Source organism: Diplotaxodon limnothrissa, linkage group LG10 (genome assembly GCF_057381915.1).
Source record: "Diplotaxodon limnothrissa isolate DT_005_m linkage group LG10, D_limnothrissa_male_GT1.1, whole genome shotgun sequence".
Taxonomy (NCBI): Eukaryota; Metazoa; Chordata; class Actinopteri; order Cichliformes; family Cichlidae; genus Diplotaxodon; species Diplotaxodon limnothrissa.
In genome coordinates, this window is record NC_140605.1 from 20,609,754 (window position 1) to 20,635,396 (window position 25,643).

General features: G+C 40.9%; 1 protein-coding gene across 1 annotated transcript; it reads right to left on the minus strand.

Moving 5' to 3' along the window:
* Positions 1-497: 497 nt before the first annotated feature.
* caln2 (calneuron 2) lies at positions 498-25,589 on the minus strand. The gene is made up of 5 exons (XM_085363867.1): positions 25,472-25,589; positions 19,091-19,234; positions 17,019-17,131; positions 5,062-5,215; positions 498-625 (listed from the first exon to the last, which is right to left on the minus strand). The coding sequence occupies exons 1-5, from the start codon at positions 25,587-25,589 to the stop codon at positions 498-500; spliced, it is 657 nt and encodes a 218-aa protein (XP_085219993.1).
* Positions 25,590-25,643: the final 54 nt, after the last annotated feature.

Consider the following 25,643-nt stretch of genomic DNA (forward strand, 5'->3'; position numbering starts at 1 on the left):
GTGTGTGTGTGCATTTCAATACTGTGCCCACCATTCACTCATTCCACATTCAGTGCAACTTCTGAAGTTGTCCATAATAACCATTATTTGTTTTCTGTAATTAGGAATGGCTCAAAGCACCTGATACACATTTTCGGTAATTAGAAAATCAAGTTTAAAGGGTGGTCTTGTTCTTGAAAACAACAAAATAATACCCTCCCCCCTTAATTTCAGTGTTTTATATAAAAACAGAATTCTTTTGCAGTTCAGGTTCCTTACGATCAGTAAATCCAGTGACTCTATGTGGTGACATCGTCAATACAACTCCTTTCATTTTACTTATTTTACTCATTGTCTGCCTTTGTAAGTTCAGTTCAAATAAAACTTAAAAAAACAAAAAAACAAAACTCAACTGATTGTTTAGAGAAGTGCTTGGGTTGTGGTCCAGCTTTGGCTGCAAAGACAAGATGTGAGGTCATGGCTGTTCTGTCCACTCCCCATGCTCACAGTGCAATTGGTTACTCCATGCCGTTCCGCAGCATCTGATTGGCTGCGATAAGCATGACACTGATGATGAAAGCCATAGCAAAGGCGCAGATCAGGCTTTTCCTGACACACGTTTGCCTATTCTTCTTCTTGGGATGAACTGAGAGAAGTGAAAAAAGAAGAGAAATGAAGAGATTATTATAATTTGTCTTTTTTTTTTTTGTACATCTTATTTTTTGTCATGGTAAATTCAGTTGCTACTGCATTCAGTTTGAAAACAAAGAAATAGAAACTGGACGTTCAAATGAATAGTCTTTGTGACTTCCTGTTTTAGTTAGAAGTCACTCACTTTCATGCACTGTGGTTTGTTTTACTTTCTCCCCGTGTTTTTCCCACCAATTTTGTGCACCACCTGTTACTAATCTAATCCATCTCCCCAGTGTACATATCCCTAGCTCTCCAGTAATAAGCTCCCAGATTGTCTCGTTCCGCTCAGTCGTCAAGTTATCAAACAATTTACTTCCTTCTGTGTGGTATTCTCCTCATTTCTTTGATTTACTACATGGGTTGTCTGTCTGTTCCTCTTTTTTTCTCCCATTACATCTTCTGCATTCTTTGCTATGCCAAGTGGCCATCTGTATATGACCTCAACTTGGCAAAATATTTGAGGTTTGGATTTTATCCTGGCCCTGGTTGCCTCTATTTGGGTCCTTCTGTCATGTAAGGTGTTTGCTTGACATTTCGGGAAAAGAGCTCCCTTGCAGGGAGTTAAACCAGAAGATCAATATCACTTTTATGTTAGGAATTAGGTGTGGAGTCAGAGCTAAGAGGCAGTCAGCTTAACTCACCCTAAAAGTCAGGTGAAACTACAGCATCTCTAATGCTCTGCCATGCTTTAAAATTTGTACCCGTGAATAACCTTCTAACATTCGCAAGCAGCAGATACTCGAAGTCAACACAGGTGGCCAAAAATAACACCTGGTGAGTTTTATGGTTGCTTGTAGGTAAAATTGATCGGACAATTTCTTGGAAGGTCTTTCTTTTGTGTTAGCATATATGCTAAGCTAACCACTTGCCGGAGCTAGCTTCACACTATACTTAGATCACAGGTGCAAGAGATATCTCACAAGAAAAACAAGCACAGTATTTTCTCAAAATGTTGCATCATGGTATGAAACAGGTAATAGATAGCCCCCTTGGTTTTCTGCTGCTCTCACAGTTGATTGTGTCTTTAAAAAGAAAAAACAAAACAGTTAATTGGCTTTATATGGAGGCAGGCCTTGTTACATGCTGATCTGGTGATTTATAATGGCTATACAACCGCGTCTTGGTGTGCAGCATTAAAAAAGAAGTCAGTGGATGTTCTCACAATCTCAGTGAGGCAGTTTTAGGGGATACAGTCTCCCACCCATATGCAACCTCCATGATCATATAATCAAAGCTCATGTCAAATCTAAGTGACTTCCACTAGCTGAGTGAAAACTCCAACATATTACCAAAAGCTTCAAAATGCAACTAAATGGACCTTTGAGTTGAGACTGTTTTAACACGGCATTCAAGAAAGAATGTGTGAAGGTTTAGAAAATAAAGTCTGCGGAACAATAAAGGTAACGGGCATTTTCTCTCCAAGTGTCTAATGGTCTTCATGAAGAATTCAGCTTTTACCATTTTAACCTGTTCCTCGGGAGACATGTTGGTTCTTTGACTCAAACAAATGCAGGTGAAGTAGCAGCTAACATTTCTGGTTGCCATGTTTTGCAGCTTATCTCGGTGACCCAGATCGTCGAGTTGAAGTGTCTCCAGTGTAAAGACAATCAATTCATCAGAGGCAAAAACTGGTTACAACGCACGCAAAGCTGCAAAGCAAAAACAAAGACAAGAGGCGCAAGGTGGAACTTTTGTTCTGCTTGGGGTGTTTGGGATGACAGGCCCCTGCTTTCCTCCTTAAAGACATTATCTTTGGAGACTGAGAGAAAAAGATGAGCAGAGACAGATGTGTCCTCCAACAGGCCTTGAAGCAGGAGTAACAACCAAAAGTTTCCTTGCTGTCAGCCTGCTTGTCTCAGGTTGTTAGTATCACACACTGCATCAATAAATCAAGTCAGCGCTCAGACTTGGGGATCTAAGAGGAACTGTGAAAGGCACTGGGGTCCCACTGGACAGGACGCAGATGGGAACGAAGCAGCCATGAAAGAGGGAAGCTGAGTATATGGGAAGAGGGTTAAATGTGGAGAGGTGTACAGCTGTCCTTTAGAAGTGATGTCTATACCTCTTCATGTCTTCTACATCCTCCCCCTGCCTATTTTCCCACTCTCAACATTTTTATACTTTCCATTTTGCTCTCCCTAACTCCACGATACAGCCTTCCCTCAACACCAAAAACTTCGTGAAAGAGAGTGCCAAGCCAGCAGTTCCCTGATCCTCTTATCCTCTTATCTTCTGTCCCTTCTCTGCTTAGTTTCACCATTTCCCTCCAGCTGTCTCTTTTTAAGGTCTCCCCAAGACTGAGTCCCAGTGGATTCATTAAGGCTTTCTAAGTTTTTCAATGTGTTTGATCTTTCTTTACCTTTGTCTTAGTCTTACTCAGTGGATGTTTCACAGCAGACAGGCAATTTTGGGCTCTGCAGGGTCAGGTTTAGGCTTTCATTTCCCTATTCTCCCTACAGCGACATAAGTTGTTCATAGGCTGGAAAAATATTGCCTGTCTTTCAGCTGTTCAGTCAAACATTTAGCAGGGCGTCAATCTTCAATCTGTCTTACTCCTGGCTTCAAAAACTTACAGACATTAATTTATGACTGCAGGATGTTTAGATTTTATCATCTAAATATTACTTCAGCAGTCTTGATTTTTCATAGTCTTTTTGACATGATCAACACTTTACAGGTGAAACTTCTGTGATGGATATAGCAACAGATTAGAAAATGAAGGATTTCACCTCAAAGTTTTGCTAAACAACACTTAAAAGGTTGCTTCTGCGAGCCTGAGGATTCACCCATAGCACAGTGCTATGTAGTTTCCACTTTGTTCCAGTAGCACTAAGTTTTCTCCTTTCCTCAGACTTTTCATTTCTCTTAACTTTATTTCTCGTGAGCAGCTGGTTTGCTCTGGCACATCATGACTCCCAGTCAAGTCCCATAGCACATTCACTCATTTGTTGAAGTTGTTTTGATTCAGTCAAAAGACTGTATTTAAAGCAAAGGTTTTAGAATTTTACTTGTTGCTGTCGGCTATCTGTACAGTCAAACCTGTCTTTGCAGTCAGAGGAGTTAACCTTCTTTTGGCTTAAGCACTTCCACATCAGCCAAAAGCTCACATACAGTCCATGATTCAGTCCTTGGTTTAGTTTGTAGACAATGATAAGCTGGCTGACAGCACACACTTGCATCAGTGGCTCTCTCTAGACATAGTCAAAATGAAACCAGGGCAGCTGTCAAGATCATGTCTGACTAGACAAGCAGAAAAACAAAAACAATGACTCTGTGCAGGTAAAGTGTGCACGAGGGCTCCTGTAAGAGAACTGATCACTGCAATAATCCTTTGCTGATGGTAAATGGCTAGTATAATGTTTGGAGTGTTGCTTATTTTCTTACACACTGCTGAGATCAGACGACTCGTGCCTGTGCCTCAAGTATGAAGGCATAAAGCTCACCATAGCGAAAAAGTCTGGAATCAGAGAGCTAGCCTGGCACTCTACAAAACTCCACACCTAAACCGTAAATACAGCTATTTGTGGTGTCATGGCAAATAGTTATGAGTGTTATCGTGTGCTTTAATTATTTGCTTGAGACGTTTCACTGAGTTTGCCAAGCAGACTTGAGGAAGTCAACACACAGTGTTCTGCAGCTTAACCGCTTCATTTTGTGTACTGATAAAAGACAGAAAACCCCCCAAAACAAAACACACCAAACTGTGAGTGTTAGAGGCTTTTTGGGTATTATTCTTTGCAGAGAACCAGGTTAGCTGCCAAAGTGAAATTGCATTTCTTTTTTACTCCGTTTACTCATCCATTTAACTGTGGTCAAGTTGGCCAGAGGTATGATTTAGTTTTGTCCAAAACAATAAGTAGCAGCTGCCTTATCTGTCTTGTTACAGGCATTTTGGTGAAGATTTTTCCACAGTCACTGAAGAAACAAGTCAGAGTTTGCATTAAGTTAGCTCACAGCAACTTGTACAGATGTCCTGATCTTATACATGCTGACCATGTTTTTCTCTTTCCATTTTTAATGAATATGGCTAGTTAGCAATGCAGGAAGATGATGCCCTAATTTCCATCCTCCTGAGCTCTGATTGGTTGATTATCTCTCATAAACAGCCACCAGGGATAATCCAGAGATGTGGAGAGAGAAAGAAACTGGTTTCCCCCTGCTTCTTGTCTAATTGCCTCTTGGCTGTAGCTTCATAGCACACAGTAATAAAAGCGATATTGATCTACTCACCAGGCTCTTGGCAAAAAAACAAATATGTGTACTTTGGATTGTTTAATCAGTTCGAATAAGCATAGTGCATGTTGTTATTTGAATCATTAAGAGATTACTGTTTACTGCCCAAAACACCTTTTTATACCAACAAAGTTTCCACGAGAACGGCTTCCTCACCTCCCTCATACTCAGGGCAGTTCCCTGAGGTTTCATTGAGGCTTTCCTCCTCGGTGATGATAATGTTCTCTATGTCCTTCATTGTCAGGTGGTCCCGGAAGGCGTGGAACAGCACCTGCTTCAGCTCATCCAGAGACAGCTGCTGCATGTCGAACTGCAGGGGCACACAGCAATCAATGCAGATACACAGTCAAACACAGGCCGACTTCATGAGGGCAGATAAATATAGAAGAATGAGGTGTAGGAAATGACGCTATATATAAATATATTTTTAATTAGTCAACAGCGTAACGCAGGGATACAGTATGTAGGTAGGAACTGTGTCAGTTGTAATGTAAAGAAAACTGGAGCTATTTTTGGTGCATGAGTCATGATATGATCCTGTTTTTCCTGTTCACATGTATAGGCGGAGAAACTGGCATGTTGGCTTCAATGTAGGTGGTCGTTTTGTGTAATTGTTTCATATTATTAATAAGGGTATCAAATATCCATGACTTGAAGTCTGAATCTTTGCCTCTGTCCAACATCTATTCTACCCCCCAACCACCCAGGGGCTCAATCCAGGGATACTCATGGACATATCCCTCAAGCCCAGCATGCAGGCCTAGATTATTTACCTCACTGACTGCCTGAAATACAATCAGTCACTTGGTTTAGCACGGCAGATGGACACAGAGAGGCAGGCATGGCGAAGACGAAGAAAAGAAGGGTTTGATGGAGAAAGGAAGAGAGAGACACAGAGATAAGAAAACAGGAAAGCACGATGAGGTCAAAGAAAAGGGAGATGTGTGAAGTAGTGGGAGACAGATGGAGAAAACAGAACTGGCAGACAATGGTGGTAAAAAAGTAAAAGAGCTGCGTTTGTGAAGAAGAGATGGGGCGATCGTGGCTCAAGAGTTGGGCGTTCGCCTTGTAAGGTTGCCGGTTCGAGCCCCGGCTTGGACAGTCTCGGTTGTTGTGTCCTTGGGCAAGACACTTCACCCGTTGCCTACTGGTGGTGGTCAGAGGGCCCGGTGGCGCCAGTGTCCGGCAGCCTCGCCTCTGTCAGTGCGCCCCAGGGTGGCTGTGGCTACAATGTAGCTTACCATCACCAGTGTGTGAATGTGTGAGTGAATGGGTGGATGACTGGATATGTAAAGCGCTTTGGGGTCCTTAGGGACTAGAAAAGCGCTATATAAATACAGGCCATTTACCATTTACCATGCTCATTTTAACGAGAAGATAATCCTGCTCTTGCTTTACTGACTTGCTCACTATACGCTAAAATACTAAAACCAGTGTGCTTTATGACTAATGACTTTAGGGAAAACCACAGATGTTGAATGAAAAGGGGAGGGAGGGCTTATAAATGATTTTAGAAGCATGACTGTTAGATTTGTATTGTTGATTGTCATTTATGCTTAGAAATATCTACTCATATATGCTTATATGCTTTGTGTGTATGTAGACGTCATATGTTAATGAACCTATGTATATTCATGTAACCTCAATAAAAGAGCAGCGTTACGGGGGAGTGGACGAGAGCAACTGGGGTCAAGCGAAGGAACGGCGTTTGTCCAGTTCTCTCCCGTGCAGGAGAAACATAAAGAACTTTGCCTACTCGTGTCTTGCTTTTGCTGTGTAGTAGAATTGTCTTGAACGTTCCAGCGAATAGGTTTACGCTGCAAACCTATCAATGACCTTGCGTGAAACCTAAACATGTCTTTGGGACTTACAAATTTTTGGTTAATCCTTACATCACCTGCCTGGTCAGGCTTGAAGTTGAGGCCCATTTCTTGTTTAATCGACAAGTTTCACATTTTGGGGAAAAAACAAACAAACTGATTTGCTTTCTTTCTGGAATTTCAATGTGCAGTCTCGTCTCTGTCCATTAAATATGATGCTAAAGCCAGTACATAGTTCGCACAGTGATATGGAACAAAGGGGGAACAGTCCTTTGCCAAATATAGGCTTGTTTAGCTCACAAATTACAGAGTCAGAATAAAGGTTTTCCCATTTCCAGACATTAGTGAATACAGCTGTGACAGCATATTTGGACAGATACTGTATGAGAGTGGTATTAATCTTTTTTTTTTAACTCTGTGTCAGAAAATAATTGATTTATAGCATCATCTTCGAGATGTATTAGTGAGTCTTGTCCTGACTCTGAGATCATTCTTTGTCTTTGTTATTATTTTTTTCTGTGTCCTGTTGTATTTTGTCATACTTACACTTCCTTTCATTGCCTGTCCTGCCCTACTGTCTGTCACCTGTGTCTAATTGTCCTTCATTTATGCGTTTAGTAGCCTCTCCTCTGCCTAATTGCCTTTGTATCGTGTGTCATGTTCTTCAGCATTTCTCTTTGGAAGTTTTTTCTCCCTTAACATCATGATGCTCAGTAGTGGTCCGAGAACGGATTTGAGAACTAAACATAACAGGAAGAAGAAGTTTGATTTTTGTAGTTTTTTCCCCCGCCATGGCCACTACTGAAGCCGCTGATGTCAGGCCTCTCTTTTCCACGGATGCATTCCCAGTGTCCAATCTAAAACCAGTTCCACACATTTCCACTGACTAAAGACGGTGCCAAAAAGCCGGCACCAGCATGGCATCACAAAATTACTGGGCCCAAAATCAGGATCGATGCCAGCAGTGGATAGAGGAGGGGCAAGAGCATCTCAGATGATTTGCAAATATGAAGATTGTTTAAGCTTCTGTTTCTATTTTGTGCATTTAAGTGTTGTGCTCATGTTTTGTATTTTATCTAGGTTCCTAAATGCTAGTGCTTTGATTACACTGAACATTTGAAAATTGTTTTGAGAAGGAACAAAATTCTGTGTCATAAAATGAATTCCTTTTGGTATCATAAAGAAAAAAAAAATCTTACACATAAAAATCCCCAAATTATTAGCTAATTTGGGGAATTTCTGATTTATAACAGATCTCAAGACTGCAAGAAAAGAAAAAAGTGAATCATAACTGATATATTGACCCATTAATAGAAATGTCCTTGAACAGGCATGGATACACATGATAACAAGGACTTGTGTCAGGTCTTTATGTATTTTGCACGTCCACTTCTCTGTGCTCTGCAAATGTGTATTGATTCCAATCTAACTGTTCGTCTTGCCTTTCCTGGGGATTTACGCTTTAATTATGGAAACATGCATTTGGATGCATACTCGCGCACAAACCCACACAAATGAAAGCAAACTTGAGACACTGCAGTAAATAACTGCAGACACAAAACTGCACAGACAGACACCCTCTCTGGGTTTCTATCTCATCCTCTTCTCCCTCTCTCTCGCTTTCTCTCTCTCTCTCTCTCACACACACACACACACACACACACGCAGATGCTTTTATTTGGTTAGCTAAGGTAAAACAACCCATAGGAGATTATTCACAATTTGGCAAACATGAAACTAAAGCAACTTTTATTTTCAAAAGGACAAAAGTGATAGGAGTGGGTAAAGATAGAGGGGCTGTAAGACACAACAAACAAGATTCAGTGCAGGGGTATGAGTTGTAATCATCTTAGCCAGAGCTGAAAAACAAACTGCAACAACAAATCATAATTCCTGGCTTAAATAAAACTGTCACTCTACCACCCAAAAAGCTGGCAGTGGAACAGGGATCCATCTTCACATGCTTTTCTTGATTTTTCTCTCATTTCTTTCCATGTTGGGAATTTTTTTTTCTTACTTCAATGAAACTCACAGAGGGAGCTGACTGCAATGTAAAGTACCTTCAGGCAAATTTGTGATATTGGTCTATGAAAATAAATTGTCTTGACTTCTGTTAAATTTGCAATTAGCATAAAAAAACCTGTTTAGACTTTTAACTGAATAATGCTGCCTTGTCTGGTGCTCCAGGGCAAATAAATAGGGTTTGGTAGCAGCAGTTGGAGGGCATGAGCTGACTGACTTCTGCTATCTTTCTTGCCATAGCTGTCTCTAAATTGAATAGATACAAGGAAATGGAGGAAAACCTCTTCGGACTGCAGCCGCAGGACAGACGACATGACAGGTGAGGCAGGAGCATGGAGAATGTACAATGTTCCTGACTGTCTATCGACTGGGTGAAATCCACAGTGGTACTTGTTACTAAGCAGCAGAGTGATTTCTCCTCCTGCCAGGTCTCTGACATCCCCCCTCCCCAAACACACACACACAATGAAGACCAAGAGTTTTCCTGTCAGAGCATTTTGTCTTTCACTGACTGAGCTCAAATATGTCATTTGTGTGTCTCTCTATATAGAAATGTGTGTTTGTATGTGAGTGAATGGTTGACAGAGAAGCAGCAGGGGATCGCGAGCAGTGACCGGTGACATATCGAAGGAGCCAGGACACATCAATCAGAGGAACAGGTGCTTACACGCCGTCCTTCCTTACTAATCCTCCTGTCCTCGAACAACACAGGCTTGTTTCGTCATTCGTCCACCTGCTTCGTCTTCTGACCCTTTCTCTAAAAAGTCACCCAGAGCGACATCCCGAAAGCAATGTTTCTTTTATTCTGTACACTTCCCCCTCACCACCTAGTTCTTCTGTCTTGCAGCAGTGCTGTCACAGTTAGGCGTCATCTTCAAGTTCAAGTAAAGTTTTTGGTTTGACTGCATGTGGCAGTGCAAAATTGACTTAAAAAAGGCAGAAGCTACAGTCAACCAGAAATGAATAATAGATAAACAAGAGCCACGGGAACAGAAATCAATTGCAGATGTATGTGAGGGAATAAAACTGAAAATAGGAAAATTCTCAATTGAAAGTTGCTGAAACTCACTAGGCACCATACTGGTCACTTTTCAAACACGTGTTAAAGTAATCCACTTAATCTCACTGCACTTTAAAATATGGGGAAGCAGGGACACAACATTTTTAAAACGCACTAATCTTTGCTTATTAGAATGAACACTGTGATGTGTTTTTAACAGCTGTAGATGCAGACAGTCTTTCCTTTGGGTTTCAGTTTTCATTGATAAAATAACTCACAGCTGGCTACGCTTAAAAAAGATGAAAACTTAACAAGTTGATGATAGAAATTTAGAACCCTGACTTAAATATCAGTTAATATTTTTAATGAATATTTGACACAGATTAATCATCTCTTTGACACATTACATGACTTGAATGAATTGAGTGCAGTCCCTGTAAAAATTCATCTCTTGTATTTTAAATGGCACTGACTCCAGAGGTGGCTAAAGTACACACTTTCTTTACTGAAGTAGAAGCACAGACACTTGTGTTTAAAACAAAAACAAACAAACAAAATAATACCAGCACATGAGAATGAAATGTCATGCCAATCTAAATCTATTGAATGTACTTAGCTGGAATCTCTTATGTAAGACACAAGCAGGGAAATAGTTATATTTTCTGCCTACATTGTAGATGGGTGACTATTCAGGTGCCTCCTGAATCGAACCTACAGAGAGGAGTGCTCCAGGGTGCCACCAATTACTCACCCGTGTAGTTCCACTGCAAACCTCACTGTCACTCACACTGAAATCTAAATGGTGCAATCTACCTATGCTCGGTGTGTACACTCTTATGCATCGGGGAGGGGATTCCACATCGTGCCTAGCCCCTCAACAAGCGACCACACCGCCACTAAAGACACAGCATAAAACCTTAAACAAATTAGTAAAAGATAAAACAAATACACCCTAAGTTACAGTACTTTATAAAAGCAAGATTTAAAATACAGAAAATAATTCTGAGTAAAAGACCATAAAACCAGGACTCAGTCGAGGCCAGTCCATAAACGTTTGTAAGATAACAGGCCACAACAAGACAGAATAAAACCGAACAAGACCGCAGCAGTATGGCACAATCCACTTTCTAAAGGGCGATACTAAAATGAACAGCTTTCATGAGCAGACCTGCAGTGCTTAGCTGCCTAACGGTCTCAGCTACCTTGGATGGGAAAAGACTGCCAAATACCTCCATGTGGTAGAGAAGCGCAGCTGTTTCTTATAGGGCCTCTAATTAGCAGCTGGGAAGGTGTGGATGTTAGTGCTGCATTTGCGGACATCACGTAAAAATCTACTTCACTACATTACCTTTATATCTAACCTCTCTTCTTCCTGTCCTGCCCTGTCTTTCTTACATCTTTCTCCATCTCTGAGAGAACTTTTTTCTCTGGCTGGGAAACAGAGTAGCTACAGACACGGTGAGTGACAAACTCCGCACAAACAGTCTGTATATTTGCTGATATTTCTTGAGCTGCATTTGAAATGTTGCATTTGAAATTGCCTGCCACTTAAAAAATGTTGCTCCCTTTATACTTGCTCCTCTTCTGTAGAGCTAGCTAGATACTCACATACTCCAAACTACAGATGTACCGATCCGATATTACGTATCGGTATTGGTCCGATACTGACGTCAATTACTGGATCGGATATCGGAGGGAAATAAAAAATGTAATCCGATCCATTAAATATCAAAAAACCTCACAAAACTTGCAACATGGCGTAACTCGGCTCATAACCGTAGCACGTCGGAGCAGTGTGCATCACGTGATAGAGCGGCCATCTGGCATTTCATCTCCAAGGAAGTTATCCCAGAGAGAAGTAAAGCAAGTGCGTAAGTTCGTCTCTGAATGTTTATAAAGCATTTCCGCGTTAAGCTTAACAACCGATATATGGAGCGACTGCCTCTTCTCTCTCCCTCCCTCTCCTGCTGCTACTTCAGTCATGAAACTGATCAATGATCAGCTGATCGGCTTTTCTGTCAGGAGTCCGTCTCTCTTGTTTGTTTTTGGCCCACTTCACACCAGAAAGAGGAAACCAGCAACCGAACAACAGCAGCACGTTTAAGCTTAAGCTGTTGTTAGAATTTATTTAATATTACTTTGTACACCAGGATCCTTTTCTACGTAGCTGACGGCTGGTAACTGTGCAGGGGCGGATCTAGCAAAGTTTAGCCAAGGGGGCCGATAGGGCATGAACAGGGAAAAGGGGGCACAAAGACATACTTTTCTTTCTTATTCTAATTTAAAATGTCTAGCTTTTATTAAATAATTATCTGACACCCAAAGTTTTAATTTGATGTAAAATGAATAGAAGTCCATTACTGTATATAGTAACTATTAAGTCTAATATATACCCCAGTAAGCTTTTCCTTTGGGAAGGTACCATCTGTGCAGTCTGCAATTCTGTTAAAGAAAGATGTTGAATCTATTTAATTATTCTTGAAAAATAATTGATTTCTGTGCATTTTCTTTTCACACTGCATCAAATTAAGGTTGATTACGTCGATTAAGTATCATGAGGTGCAGCGTGAGGGGTAGTTCCCTATTTTGTTTTTGCTTTTTTGTTGCTGGGAGTTGGAACCCTATCCGGTCGTTAAGTCTGACGTCACTAGCCGTGTCTGGGCCTAAACTCCGCTGCAGGTCCATATATCAAACGATCACTATGGCATTACTGAGAGTTGAAAAACTGTCTAAAGTCTTTCATCTTTAATGAAATGATCAGCGTTCTGCTCTACCAGGTGTAACAATTGAGTTTAACATCCAGGCATCCATGAAAACGGAATTTATGACATTTAACGGAGTTAGAAGTTAGCAGGAAGTTAGCTTGCTAGCTTCTATCTAAATACAATATAGCATGTCCTGACTGCGGGGTTTTGGAAACAAATTAAAACGTACAGCTCTGTTATCACTTCCAACATAAATGAAGACGGAAAACTAAACAGCAGTGACGTTTGTAAGGTTACTGAAGTTTGGCTAGCTGGTATATAATGATGTGCTACGTGACCGCTAGCGACACAGCTATGTTAGCTTAATATAAACAAGCTAACTTTTTTTTCCACTCGATAACAGTTAACGTGAGTGTTCTCGGTGGTCAGGAGCAAATGTAATCGCATGGCAGGATGCTGTAAAAGGACCAAACTTCAGCCAGGAGAACAACTGAGATAATCCATCCACAATACGAGGTTAGTCATTCATATACTGCTGCATGGGCTGGGCTTTAGTTACATCCTAGGGTTTTAAAAACTGAGCTTAAATAAATGATTAGCGGTAATAAAAGCCGAGGGAGGTCAACAGGGATCACTGACTGTTTTAGGAGCTTTTTGAGATCAAATAGAAGAAAATACAAAACATTAAACATGTTAATAAAACAAAAGCCATATTAAACACAGACTACTTTAGGCCCGGAAGTAGGATTCGTCATGTCATCACTTAACGACCGGATTAGTTAGGTTGCTTAATATTTACGCTAAGTACTCTTTAAAATACCAGAATAGGGAGGATGGAGTAGGTTTAAGTTTATTAGATTGATCAGTATTGCTGAACTATGAAAATTTTTTTTTGCATACAGGTATAACAGAATACCTTTAGTCTTGTTGTTTTTTTAAACTTGAGTATGACTTTGATCATCTGAAAGGCAGGACTCCTGCTGTGTCAAACATTACTTCCTGAAAAAAAAAGAAAAAAAAAAGAAGAAAAATAAATAAATAAATAAATAAACTTCAGTATGAACTTATACAAAATGCAGCAAGATAAAAAAAACAACAGTTTTATTGATTAAAAAACACTATATCGGATTCATATTGGTATCGGCAGATATCCAAATTTATGATATTGGTATCGGACATAAAAAAGTGGTATCGTGCCATCTCTACTACAAACACAACTTACGGATATCTACACAGCTCTGAAGTTTGCCCTGCTGAAGTGTAGATTTTACTACAGCAAAGTAGAACCAAGTTCAGTCTCTTGAAGATTTGCAGGAGTGTTAAGTAACACTTATTATTACACATATTATTCTGTATGTCAGCTGCGATACACACTACCTAATTATTTTTGTACAACTTGAATGAAAAACAACAACAGCAACATTTGACTTCAGTACCAAACACAACAATTTGACAATTGTTGCAAACATTTGCACATATACTTTTTCCACAGTGAAAACAAAAACAAGGCTACAGCACATTTTACCTGCAATGCCTGGAAAGAATCTGCTGACAGATTTTGATGACATACGATGCTGCTTTCTGAAAGCTGTTGGGCTCATCAGCTATAATTCACAGTGAAGTTACAACTACATGTATAGCAAGAAGTATAGCAATACACAATTTGAGATGTTGTTTTTTTATTTTTAATAAAACATGATGTTTTAAAATAAGTCACTTAAAAATCGTTTTGTTTCATTTAACCCTTTACCTCTAATGAATAATCTAATCCTTTCTGTGCTCTCGATTACCTTTTCTTTCCTACTTAATCTTCTTTTTATAAACTATATCTGTGATATTTTTGTCTCTTTTCCCTGCTCCCTGCCTACTCTGGTTGCCCCACTGGCTCATAAACCTTGCATGCCTCATTACAGGTTTGGGCTTTCTACTCTGGTGGCCAGTGTTTGGGTCCTGTCATCACTGTAACATCACACTATACATGGTTTCTGCAAATGAGGTTAAACATGCTTTGGTGGCAGGAGTAGCTTAGGTGGTTGAGCAGGCTGGCCATTAAATGTTGGGTTGGTTCAATGCCCGATTCCTCCTGTCTGCATGTTGTGCCTGTGAACATGAATCCAGAAAATGCTCCTGGCATGTTTTGGAAAAATGTGGAAGCCCATTAGGACAAAACATGCCTGCCAAATAAATGTAATGAAAGGCTGGCCACAATCATAACACGATGGCGATCCCACAGACCTCCTTCCCACTCGCTCAGCATAAACATATTTCTCATAAGCTATAAACACTGTTAAGATATTGGTTTAAAAACTGTTGTTTGTAAGTGACTGTCTTTAGGTGCTGCAGCTTAATTTGCAATGGAAGAGTGGGTGCTAGCTTTCTCAAATCTAATTTACTGGCTGTCAGAGCGAATGCGGTAACTTGATTCGGGAGTTTTTCAAAGCAGATATCTAAAGCTCAGTGAGATCGCACTCACACCACGCTACAGTGGAAAATCAACAGTGAACCAGAGGAGTTTTTTCAGAGGTACACCAAACAAAAAGAACGCAGAATCACACGACTGCGCAGAAGTCAATAAACAGGTACGTACGGCAGTTCCACTCTCCCCAGTGAAACCATCATGCATCTCTCAGAGCGCAGATATTATTCGAACATACTGAACTGAGTCATTATGGCCCATCACAATGTATCCATCATGGCGGACCTCTTCCATCTCGCTCAACATGATGGCTCTGCCTCTTTTCCCGTCTCCCACTGAGGTCTGTGGAAAATAAACAGGCTCACAAACACACACACAAAATCCCCCCCTTTTGCTTTTCCTACATTGTTTTGCTCCATTCTCTCCCTTGTGCTTCTTGACTCTACTGTCATTTCCCCCATCTCTTCTTCTTGTTTTTGTGAGGTGAACATTTCAAATCACCCTTGAGATGCACACTGTCTGCGACCTTCACAGTTTCTCTTACTCCGTCTGTCACCCCCCCCCCCCCCCCCTTTTTTTTTTCTTGTGTGCTTTTCCTTTGTACTTCGATATCTTTATGTGGGGCATCCCCCCACACCACCCCCACAAACTCCCCGCTTATTGTCCAGCTCTTCTCTCTATTCTGTCATCTCTTTCAGCCTCTCTGGCTTGCACACTGTCTGTCTTGCTCCATCTATTTGTCAGAGATTCAGCATGTCTCATTTATAAAAGGTGTTCTGTTTCACACAGCATTCCTCGTTTTAAAAATTGCCTTTTTTTTGGTTGTTGTTTTTTGCAAGAATTTTCTTTGTTTTGTGAATGCGCGTGAATGGCTCATTGTTTCACCAGTTATATTGTCTAAAGTAACTGAACATTGAAACCTAGGATGAAGAATGCAAATGTGGCCCTGTGTGTGTTTGTAACCTGAAAGGCACACACACACACACACACACACACACACACACACACACACACACACACACACACACACACACACACACACACACACACACACACTTCTTCATTTCAATGAGTCACCCTGTTTCTCCTCTCATTTGACTCAAGGAAAGCACTGAACAGCTTCCTGAGCACTGTCGCTGTGCTCATCCAACCGTCCTCGCACTCAGCCTCCTCCCTACACATCAAAAGCGCACGTACACAAACTCAAAACTTTGCACTTTTCATTATTGTTGCATGTCTTACCTACGAGGCACAGAAAAAAGACTCGGAGAGAAGCTAATTTCTGTCTACAACAATTTTCAAAAACAAAGTAAGCACATGCAAATGAGCTTTATTTACTGTGGTGCCTAATTTGAACAGTGCATCCCCAAACTCCTCATTATGATAATGCTCTCTGCAACACATTAGATGATAAACACATGTATACCCAAAAATCTCCAAAAAACGTACATAAAGAAACACACTTAATTCTCAGCAGGTCTCTTTTCCTTTAACCCTAGAACACTATCGCTATAAATAGTAACACGATCACTAATGCCGGGTGATTTTTACCCGATATAATATAACCAATGAAAAGTAATCAAATATATCAAAATATGACAACACATGACAAATTAGAGTGGTCTTCTTTTACTTTCAACTGTGCCATGTCTAACAAAATGAAAAATAAAACTCCTAAAACAAAATAATGACTCTGGAAAGCTGGTCTTTGGTCCACCTATTCCTGGGACATTTGAGACTTCCCTGGTGATGGCACAGGCTCCTCGACACGCAAACAGCTGCAGGAGAGAGAAATCATGTAAATGTATTTTCTCGGGTGTAATTCACCCAGCGATAGTGTTCTAGGGTTAAGACTCAGATCCAAAAAGGGGGGGGGGAAAGCTATGCAAGGGAACAGCAAAGGCAGGTAGGGGGGCTGAGAGTGTATTTTGTGTATGTGTGTATGTTTTATGCGTGCCTGCAGAGTTCTTGGAGAAACTAGGGCTGTTCTCAAAGATGTAAGACTTGTTCTGACTGTTAAAATACATAGTCAGAGGTGAGGCGGAAGAAGTAAGAGGAAGCATAAGGGATTGAACTGATAAATGATGAGGAGAGTGAGTGATGAGCAACAGACTGTTGACCAGCTGGGAGGAGGAAGCTTTGTCTCTCACCTGCCAGAAGATGTTGTCAATGGTGTTGCCTAGAAATCCTTCTCTGTTGTCAGATGACAGCAGCTTGGGCCCCAGTATCGTCATGAACTCCTCAAAATCCACCTGGCCGTCCCCTGCAGGTAGACAAACACACACACAGAAAAAGAGGAGCAAGGAGACAGACCAGCACAAAAAAACAATCAGATACTGAGACAGGAAGGATGGCAAAGCAGAGTTAAATAATGCATTTTATGACAAAGTTCATTTCTTTCCAGAAACAAAGGAGATAGATCAACAGATGGGTGTGTGCTTTCATCCATGACGAGCACTCGTGCAGCATCGGCCTTAATTCACCTTTCGGATACAATGCGTGGACCTGCACGAGTGTGTGCCTGTGTGTGTCTGTGTGACTGATTTTTGTGACAATTCAGGGATCATTTGGCAGATTTAAATTCAAAAGAGACAACTTTGCGTGTGCTTGCATTATGTATTCTGCAGCCGTATGTTGTTATAGATAACAGTCAACAGGCAGCGCCCCGTGGAATAAATACACGCACTATGGCAGCACATTGTAAACACCATAAAACACCCAGACTTATTACACTGTATATTGCCAATATTGATTTTATGACCAGTTAAAATTGTTATCTAATGTTCGGATTATTACGTGTTATCGTAAGGAGCATATTAGACGCATTAGTAGTCTGGACAAGGTGCGGTAATGTTGTGTGAGAACACCGTTGTGTGTGTCAATTATTTTTTTTATTCCCTCCTGAAAATTATTTGTAATTTGGAAGATATAATAGAGAAAAAAATGATTCAAACAATACCCACAGATAACGCTAGAGAGCCTGAAAATGTTCTATAAACACACCAACAATTCAGTATGTTGAATACAAAATTAAGTTTTTGGTATATGAAGACATTCTTCTGAAGAAAATATATCTTCCTATACTTATTACAAAATTATGCATTTTTTGCAGTAAATGTCTTATTATCACTTTTAAATTATTTTTCAAAAATGACTAGGAGATTACAGACCCATAAAATAAACCATTATCTTGTATTATAGGATACTGCGCACATGAAAGAGCATCAGCTTGGTTCCAAAGCCTGACTACAGCTTCTCAAAAGAAATTTGAATTAACATAATATAGAATAATCTTATTTTTTTAAGACTATTTGCCTAAAGCTGAGGGAAAAGGATAATGCCGGATATCAGAGGATCAAGAATGCTTAAGAACTGATTTAATTATACATATAAAATACATCCGAAGAACTGCGCAGGTTTTCTGACACCTTATAAAATTTCTCATTCTTAAAATAATTTAGCCTTTCAGTGCTTTATGAGCGGTGACATGGGGATGATAGCAGTCAGGGGTAAAGGATTTTAAAAGAGATACTGTCTCTCAGCAGAACAAATGGCAGTGCTGCTCTCAAGCTGCTCATGGACGCAAAAAGCTTCTAGCTTTGACCTTTGATATTTACAGCGAGCCGTGAAATCAAGAGCAGGCTGATAAGAACCGACCGAAAGACTGACTAGCTGGTTTGTGATTCAGGGACTGCTGATGAGAAATTGCGGCCCTCTGAGAATTTACAAGCAAAGCAGGAGTTTAAGGAGGAGGCAGGTTCTCTCTCTGTTGTCTCCAGGTGAATTAATTTTAGATAAGTGACCACCTGCTGCCATTTAGGCACTTCAAAGTTTGAAGGACACTGTAACTAAAACTAAAACCCCTTTTTAGCCTCAAGCAAGTGAAAGAGGAATTAAGTTCTGCAAGACTGCATTACTTAAGTCATTTACACTTCATTAAAAATGCAACACATTTAAACATAATGATAAGCTTCTCTCTAAAAGGATAACATTACAACATTTTTTATTCCAATATAAACACAAATATTTTATGTAAAACAGTCGCACATGCAGAGTTGCACTCTGTGTTTTGCATATCGTTAGCTTCATAGCATAATTGCCTAAGTCATTTGACTAAGTCAATGACTTAGGCAATTATGCTATGAAGCTAACGATATGTGAAAATGCATGGTTTGCTGCTCCATGCATGCACCCAAGAGTGTGTCCTTATGTAGCATCTTACCATCCATGTCCAGTCTCTGCATGATGATGGCTAACTCCACTTCACTGGGCATGTAACCCAGGGAACGCATGGCCATGCCCAGCTCCTGTTTGGAGATGAAACCATTCCCATCACGATCCAGAACACGGAATGCCTCACGGATCTCTGCGCAGCAAACATACAACACATCGCTGTGCATCACTGTCAGTCTCTCAGCTTCTTTATCTTGTTTGAGGAGATAAGACACATGTTTTAAAAGTTAAACCTACACACTTATCATAGATAAAACTCTCTGTAAATATTTATCTTGTTGAGGTCACTGTGTTGGTTTCTGGTTAGTTGGGAATAAAGTTGCAAACTTCTTAATTTATGTTATAAGCTGGAAACTGAAACAGCCAGTGAAATCTCTTTATTGGCATTTCCCAAACCTCTTTCTTGTGTTTATATTAAATTATGTTTTGTTTTATTCATTTACATTAATTCATTCATATTTAAGTTACTTTGATTGATACGCAAAATGCAATTGCGTTAATAGTAATTGTTTCTGTCTCTGGGAACAAAGCAGCATGGTGTCGATTAAATGTCTAGCAGCTGAACTGCACGGATTGTTCATTAAACAAGATTACCATGAACCACAAAAAAGTGGCGAACATCAATATTTTTCACATCAGCAATCGATCAAATGCCTACTTGTACGTTAAATGGGTCACAACGAGTGACAGTCAGTTCCTCTCAGCTCTACAGAGTTTCTGCTCACATTTTTGAATTTCCAGCCTTAAGCGTGACTGTTTGCATTCAGTCTCGCATGCTGCTGCATGATGCAGCTGTTTTCTGCATCGTAGCTTCCCACCTCACAATCTACCACATCTCACAGGTTATTGGCCGTAAAACAACAAATATGACCTTGACCTTGAGCATAATATGGGTGATCATTGTGTTTAAGTGTGATTAAATTCTGGGCAATGCTGCAGAAGGAGCAGTAATTCTTGTGAACTCCTGACAAATGAATGAATGGATAAAGATACAATGAAGGTTCTGTATGGCATGGGCTCACTGGTCATTTGGATGAATGAGCTAAAAGGCTTCCTTGACCTCTTTGTGCACAACCTGCTCAGCTCCAAACAGCAGACAGACAAATTAGCTGCTAACTGATGGACATGAAGCGGCAGGACAGAAGATCATTGAGAGTTTATAGAGACAAAAACAAAGTCCAAACGAAAAAAAAAAAGTATATCTATCTATCTATCTATCTATCTATCTATCTATCTATCTATCTATCTATCTATCTATCTATCTATCTATCTATCTATCTATCTATATATATATATATATATATATATATATATATATATATGTACCACCGGCAGATAGAGGAGGTGGCTGATATCCAGAAATCCTACCAGTGGCTGGACAAAGCTGGACTGAAAGACAGCACAGAGGCACTAATCATGGCAGCACAAGAACAAGCTCTGAGCACAAGATCCATAGAGGCTGGGGTCTATCACACCAGGCAAGACCCCAGGTGCAGGCTGTGTAAAGATGCCCCAGAGACAATCCAGCACATAACAGCAGGGTGCAAGATGCTAGCAGGCAAGGCATACATGGAACGCCATAACCAAGTGGCCGGCATAGTGTACAGGAACATCTGTGCCGAGTATAACCTGGAAGTCCCGAGGTCAAAATGGGAGATGCCCCCAAGGGTGGTGGAGAATGACCGAGCTAAGATCCTGTGGGACTTCCAGATACAGACGGACAAAATGGTGGTGGCTAACCAACCGGACATAGTGGTGGTAGACAAACAGAAGAAGACGGCCGTAGTGATCGATGTAGCGGTTCCGAATGACAGCAATATCAGGAAGAAGGAACACGAGAAGCTGGAGAAATACCAAGGGCTCAGAGAAGAGCTCGAGAGGATGTGGAGGGTGAAGGTAACGGTGGTCCCCGTGGTAATCGGAGCACTAGGTGCGGTGACTCCCAAGCTAGGCGAGTGGCTCCAGCAGATCCCAGGAACAACATCGGAGATCTCTGTCCAGAAGAGCGCAGTCCTGGGAACAGCTAAGATACTGCGCAGGACCCTCAAGCTCCCAGGCCTCTGGTAGAGGACCCGAGCTTGAAGGATAAACCGCCCGCAGGGGCGTGCTGGGTGTTTTATGTGTGTGTGTGTGTGTGTGTGTGTAATTTAACCCAACAATTTCTGTGCCACAATCAATGCTAATCATTTTAATCGCAGGTCAAAGTCATGTGACTTATTTGAAATGTTGTCAGGGAAACTAAAATACATTTTAATGTTTTAAATATGAGGGCAATCCGGTTGTTCAGTGATGACGTGACGAATCCTACTTCCGGGTCTAAAGTAGTTTGCGTTTAATATGGCTTTTGTGTTGTTAACATGTTTAATGTTTTGTATTTTCTTCTATTTAATCTCAAAAAGCTCCTAAAACAGTCAGTGATCACTGTTGACCTCCCTCGGCTTTTATTACCGCTAATCATTTATTTAAGCTCAGTTTTTAAAACCTTTGGATGTAACTACAGCCCAGCCCATGCAGCAGTATATGAATGACTAACCTCGTATTGTGGATGGATTATCTCAGTTGTTCTCCTGGCTGAAGTTTGGTCCTTTAACAGCATCCTGCCATGCGATTACATTTGTTCCTGACCACCGAGAACACTCACGTTAACTTTTATCGAGTGGAAAAAAAAGTTAGCTTGTTTATATTATGCTAACATAGCTGTGTCGCTAGCGGTCACGTAGCACATCATTATATACCAGCTAGCCCAACTTCAGTAACCTTACAAACGTCACTGCTGTTTAGTTTTCCGTCTTCATTTATGCTGGAAGTGATAACAGAGCTGTACGTTTTAATTTGTTTCCAAAACCCCGCAGTCAGGACATGCTATATTGTATTTAGATAGAAGCTAGCGAGCTAACTCCCTGCTAACTTCTAACTCCGTTAAATGTCATAAATTCCGTTTTCATGGATGCCTGGATGTTAAACTCAATTGTTACACCTGGTAGAGCAGAATGCTGATCATTTTATTAAAGATGAAAGACTTTAGACAGTTTTTCAACTCTCAGTAATGCCATAGTGATCGTTTGATATATGGACCTGCAGCGGAGTTTAGACCCAGACACGGCTAGTGACGTCAGACTGAACAATCGGATTGCAAACAACCCGCTCTCTGGTTCGATTTAACAACAATGTTCATACCGTCTCCAGCCTCATAAAATGAAAAACTAAAAATGCAATTGTGAGTCATCAGATGGTGTCAGGGAGATGGACTAATCCATGGGAAAGAAATTAATCATTAACAGGATTTAGCAGGTTTGTAGCTGGTGCTGAAAGGTGCTTCCCTGGTGTTGATAACAGGCTTCCCCATTAACTGGAAGTGCCACAGACAAATCAAGGTGAGAGTGATCTCCCGCCCTCGCTCCCTTTGTCCCTCTCTCCCTGTTCTTGCTCTTTTACATCTTTGTGTACTTAGTGTATTTTACAAACCCCGAGGGAACTGTCCCAATCCCTCCACGCAGCACAATCACCACAAGAACTGCCAAGAGCATTTCCGACTCTCTCCTCCCACATAAAAGGCTTACTTCTATCTTCAAATTGTAAGTAAACACACGGCTTGCAAGGCATCTATCTTTTCATGCAGCAGAATTACTCAAACCTCCGAGGACCGTCTTACAAAATACATTGGTCAATCTCGGGGCTAATTACCTGTCAATCAGTTAGCGCTGTCTGAGAAGAGGAGGGAGCTCTGATTTGGAGTTAGGGGTCGAACTCAACGACGCTATAAAGACGACAGAGGTGGGACAAGCTTTGCAGGACTTTATCTAATATCTTTTAGCGAGCAAGCATTCAGTGCGTTGCGGATCTTTTTTTGCTTCAGGGGTCGGAGCGGGTGCCATTTCACCTAGCGTTCTGCAAATCTTTACAGAAGGAACACAACCAAAAGCACAATTTCCCAAAGACTAATCCCTTTTTCAAACCTTAAACAATGAATTTTACATGAAGTTCATCTCTCTGTGTCTCTCTCAGGCCTCGTGTCATTAATATTCTTATCCTGACATGCAGCTCCTTCCTTCCTTTGTGTATTAAGTCAGCCTCAGATCTGTCTCCTATGCCTGTCTTTTCACTGTCAGTTGCGTGAGAGCTGAAGTTCAGTCACAGCCCCCGCCTAAGCCTGTAAATATCCCCTACGGCTGATAACTAGACTCAAGCACCATGCCACTGCCTCCCCCAACAAAATAAAGTGAGAAACAGAGGCGAGGGATTGGGAATGCGGGTGAATGTGCGGCCTCCCAAAACAAAGTGAAATGTATTTGTATGCAGCTCAACAGTGAAGAGTAGATTTTCAACAGGGTACAAATGAGCTAGTCCCTGATATATTACTGTGAAATGCCTGCGTGTGTTCGTGTGTTAGGCTCCAACCCTGCCTGTGCATGACTCGGTATTATGTGGTCAACCCCCAGGACTATACATGTTCTTGATGTGATTGATGAAATGCCTTAAAACTAGAGAAATGATAGGAGGGATCTACACAGGGGTGATTAACTAGCTTTCTATCTGCAGTAACAGATGATCCTAGAAGAACCTTCAGCATCTCTCTGAAGTGGGATTAGGAGTTTTCAAATGCTGGCAGCATATACCACTGATATTTGGTCCACATCAAACAGTCCCATTGCTTACAACGAAGCTGTAGCTGACAGGCACTAGATAAGACCACATCAGGATGTCTGGAACCTAAGAGTCCAGATTCAATTTATATAAAAGCTCTACACACGGCCAGACTACTTTCACGTTCTTGCTGCCCTTGACTAACAAGACACAGACAGAGGCCAACCAGACTAATGATGATGAGACGTTTTACTGTACCCGCTCTGCTCGCAGTAAAGCAACTGTTTTATTGAACTGGGTTGAGTTTAGTTGTGCACAAGGGACGCTGGATTAAAAGATTTATACTACAAAGTACTTCATACCAAAGCTCATTCGAGCAAGCTACAATGGGCCACATGTATAAGCACAAACAAACAGGCACAGTCAGAGAGTCAGAGACAAACGCTCATGCTCTCATTCCTCGGTCTATGGCAGGATTAGCTGTTTGTTTCATATCAAAGCACAACCACAGGGTAAGAAGTCTTTGTTTTTTACACCTGGTCAATCACATCAAATCAGGACCCAGATGTACTGCATGCACAGCACGATTTTGGATCGCTGCAGAAAAGCTGGCACTCAGTGAAGTGCGCCCATGATGTATAAATTCAGTAAAGGCCAGTTTAAAGGAAAACCCTATTTGTTTTCCCAGGTTAAAGCACAATAAAGATAAATTTTCACTCACCAAAGTAATCGCCGGGAAAGAAAAGCATAATTACGTCAGATTAGTTGCCATTTAATTTACCAGCACTACTGGCAGTTAGCACCTACAGGGTTGATAACGATCAACCCTGTAGGACACATCTACTGTTTATTTTGGATGTCGAATTTGATTTAGGAAGTCTTTCTTCCTACTGTGGTGAATGTTTATACGGTTACATGCGCATCAACACAAGAGTCGAGGCAAGTCTTGGGCTGAAACAACCCAGCATTCACTAGAGAAAAATAAACAGCCTGCACATTGCAGCTCTTCATCAGACCTTTATGAGCCAGACGCTCAAAAAGTTAGTTTTCATGATGCAATAAACAGATAAAACTTGGGCCCCACAGTGGGTTAGATGTTGATTCTTGTGTTTATAACATGGCTGCAGTTTTATCACTTTTCTTTCGTGGTCCTTATAAATCTGACTAACTGTGGGGATTTGTTTACAAAGAGTCTATGAACCAGTTTAAAGGGAACACTTGCTGTACTGAATCCATGTTTTTTTTTTAGTAATGTTGCTAGATTCCTCGTAGTAGATTAAGATCTTAACTGATAAAAGTATTGGTCAGAGCTGCAAAAATAAACCTCCTTAAAATAGTCTTTTTCTGGTTATTTACACACACAAACATTACAAAAAGGTGTATTTTTGCTCAAATTATTAATGTGTAGCGTTGCTTTCCAAGAATCTATTTGCCACATCAAAGCCTTTGGTGTGAACACGTAACATCAATTTTCATGGAAGATGAATTTGAATTGAAAACTTAAATTACCATACCAGTATCAACTGGTCATATATACATTCTGTCAGACACTGCTTCCTTCTGAGCCCATTGAATTGATTTTATTTCCTGAGCACTATAATTGGAAACCAATGAATCCAGTCAAGCTCAGACAAAGTGGCTAAATGGAAAAACTTTTCCTCTGGAGACTTGGAGCAGTGTAACTGCATTGTTCTGGCAGCGAACCATTAATTGCTAGTACCTCACACTTCATTCTGCATCCCCACACACTCCCCCCTTCTCTCGCTCCCTTTGTCAGCACACTCACCTCCCAGCTCCTCAGTGGAGAGGCTGGTTAGCTGGAAGGCTTCGTTCCCCTCTGCCAGGGAGCTGCTCAGGTAGTTGTCTGGATAGAGCAGGCCCGCCCGCACATGGTGGAATGGCATCTTCTCCCTGCAGAGCACACATACACACAATCTAAATAAGCTATGCATGCCACA

Bases quoted from the DNA above. Each gene is read 5' to 3' on its own strand.
- caln2 (XM_085363867.1), bottom strand. From the start codon at position 25,589: ATGCCATTCCACCATGTGCGGGCGGGCCTGCTCTATCCAGACAACTAC. The intron at 19,235-25,471 runs GTGAGTGTGCTG...TTTGCTGCGCAG, and splicing joins CTCCACTGAGGAGCTGGGAG to AGATCCGTGAGGCATTCCGT. The intron at 5,216-17,018 runs GTGAGAGACAAA...GTGCCCCTGCAG, and splicing joins TTGACAACATCTTCTGGCAG to TTCGACATGCAGCAGCTGTC.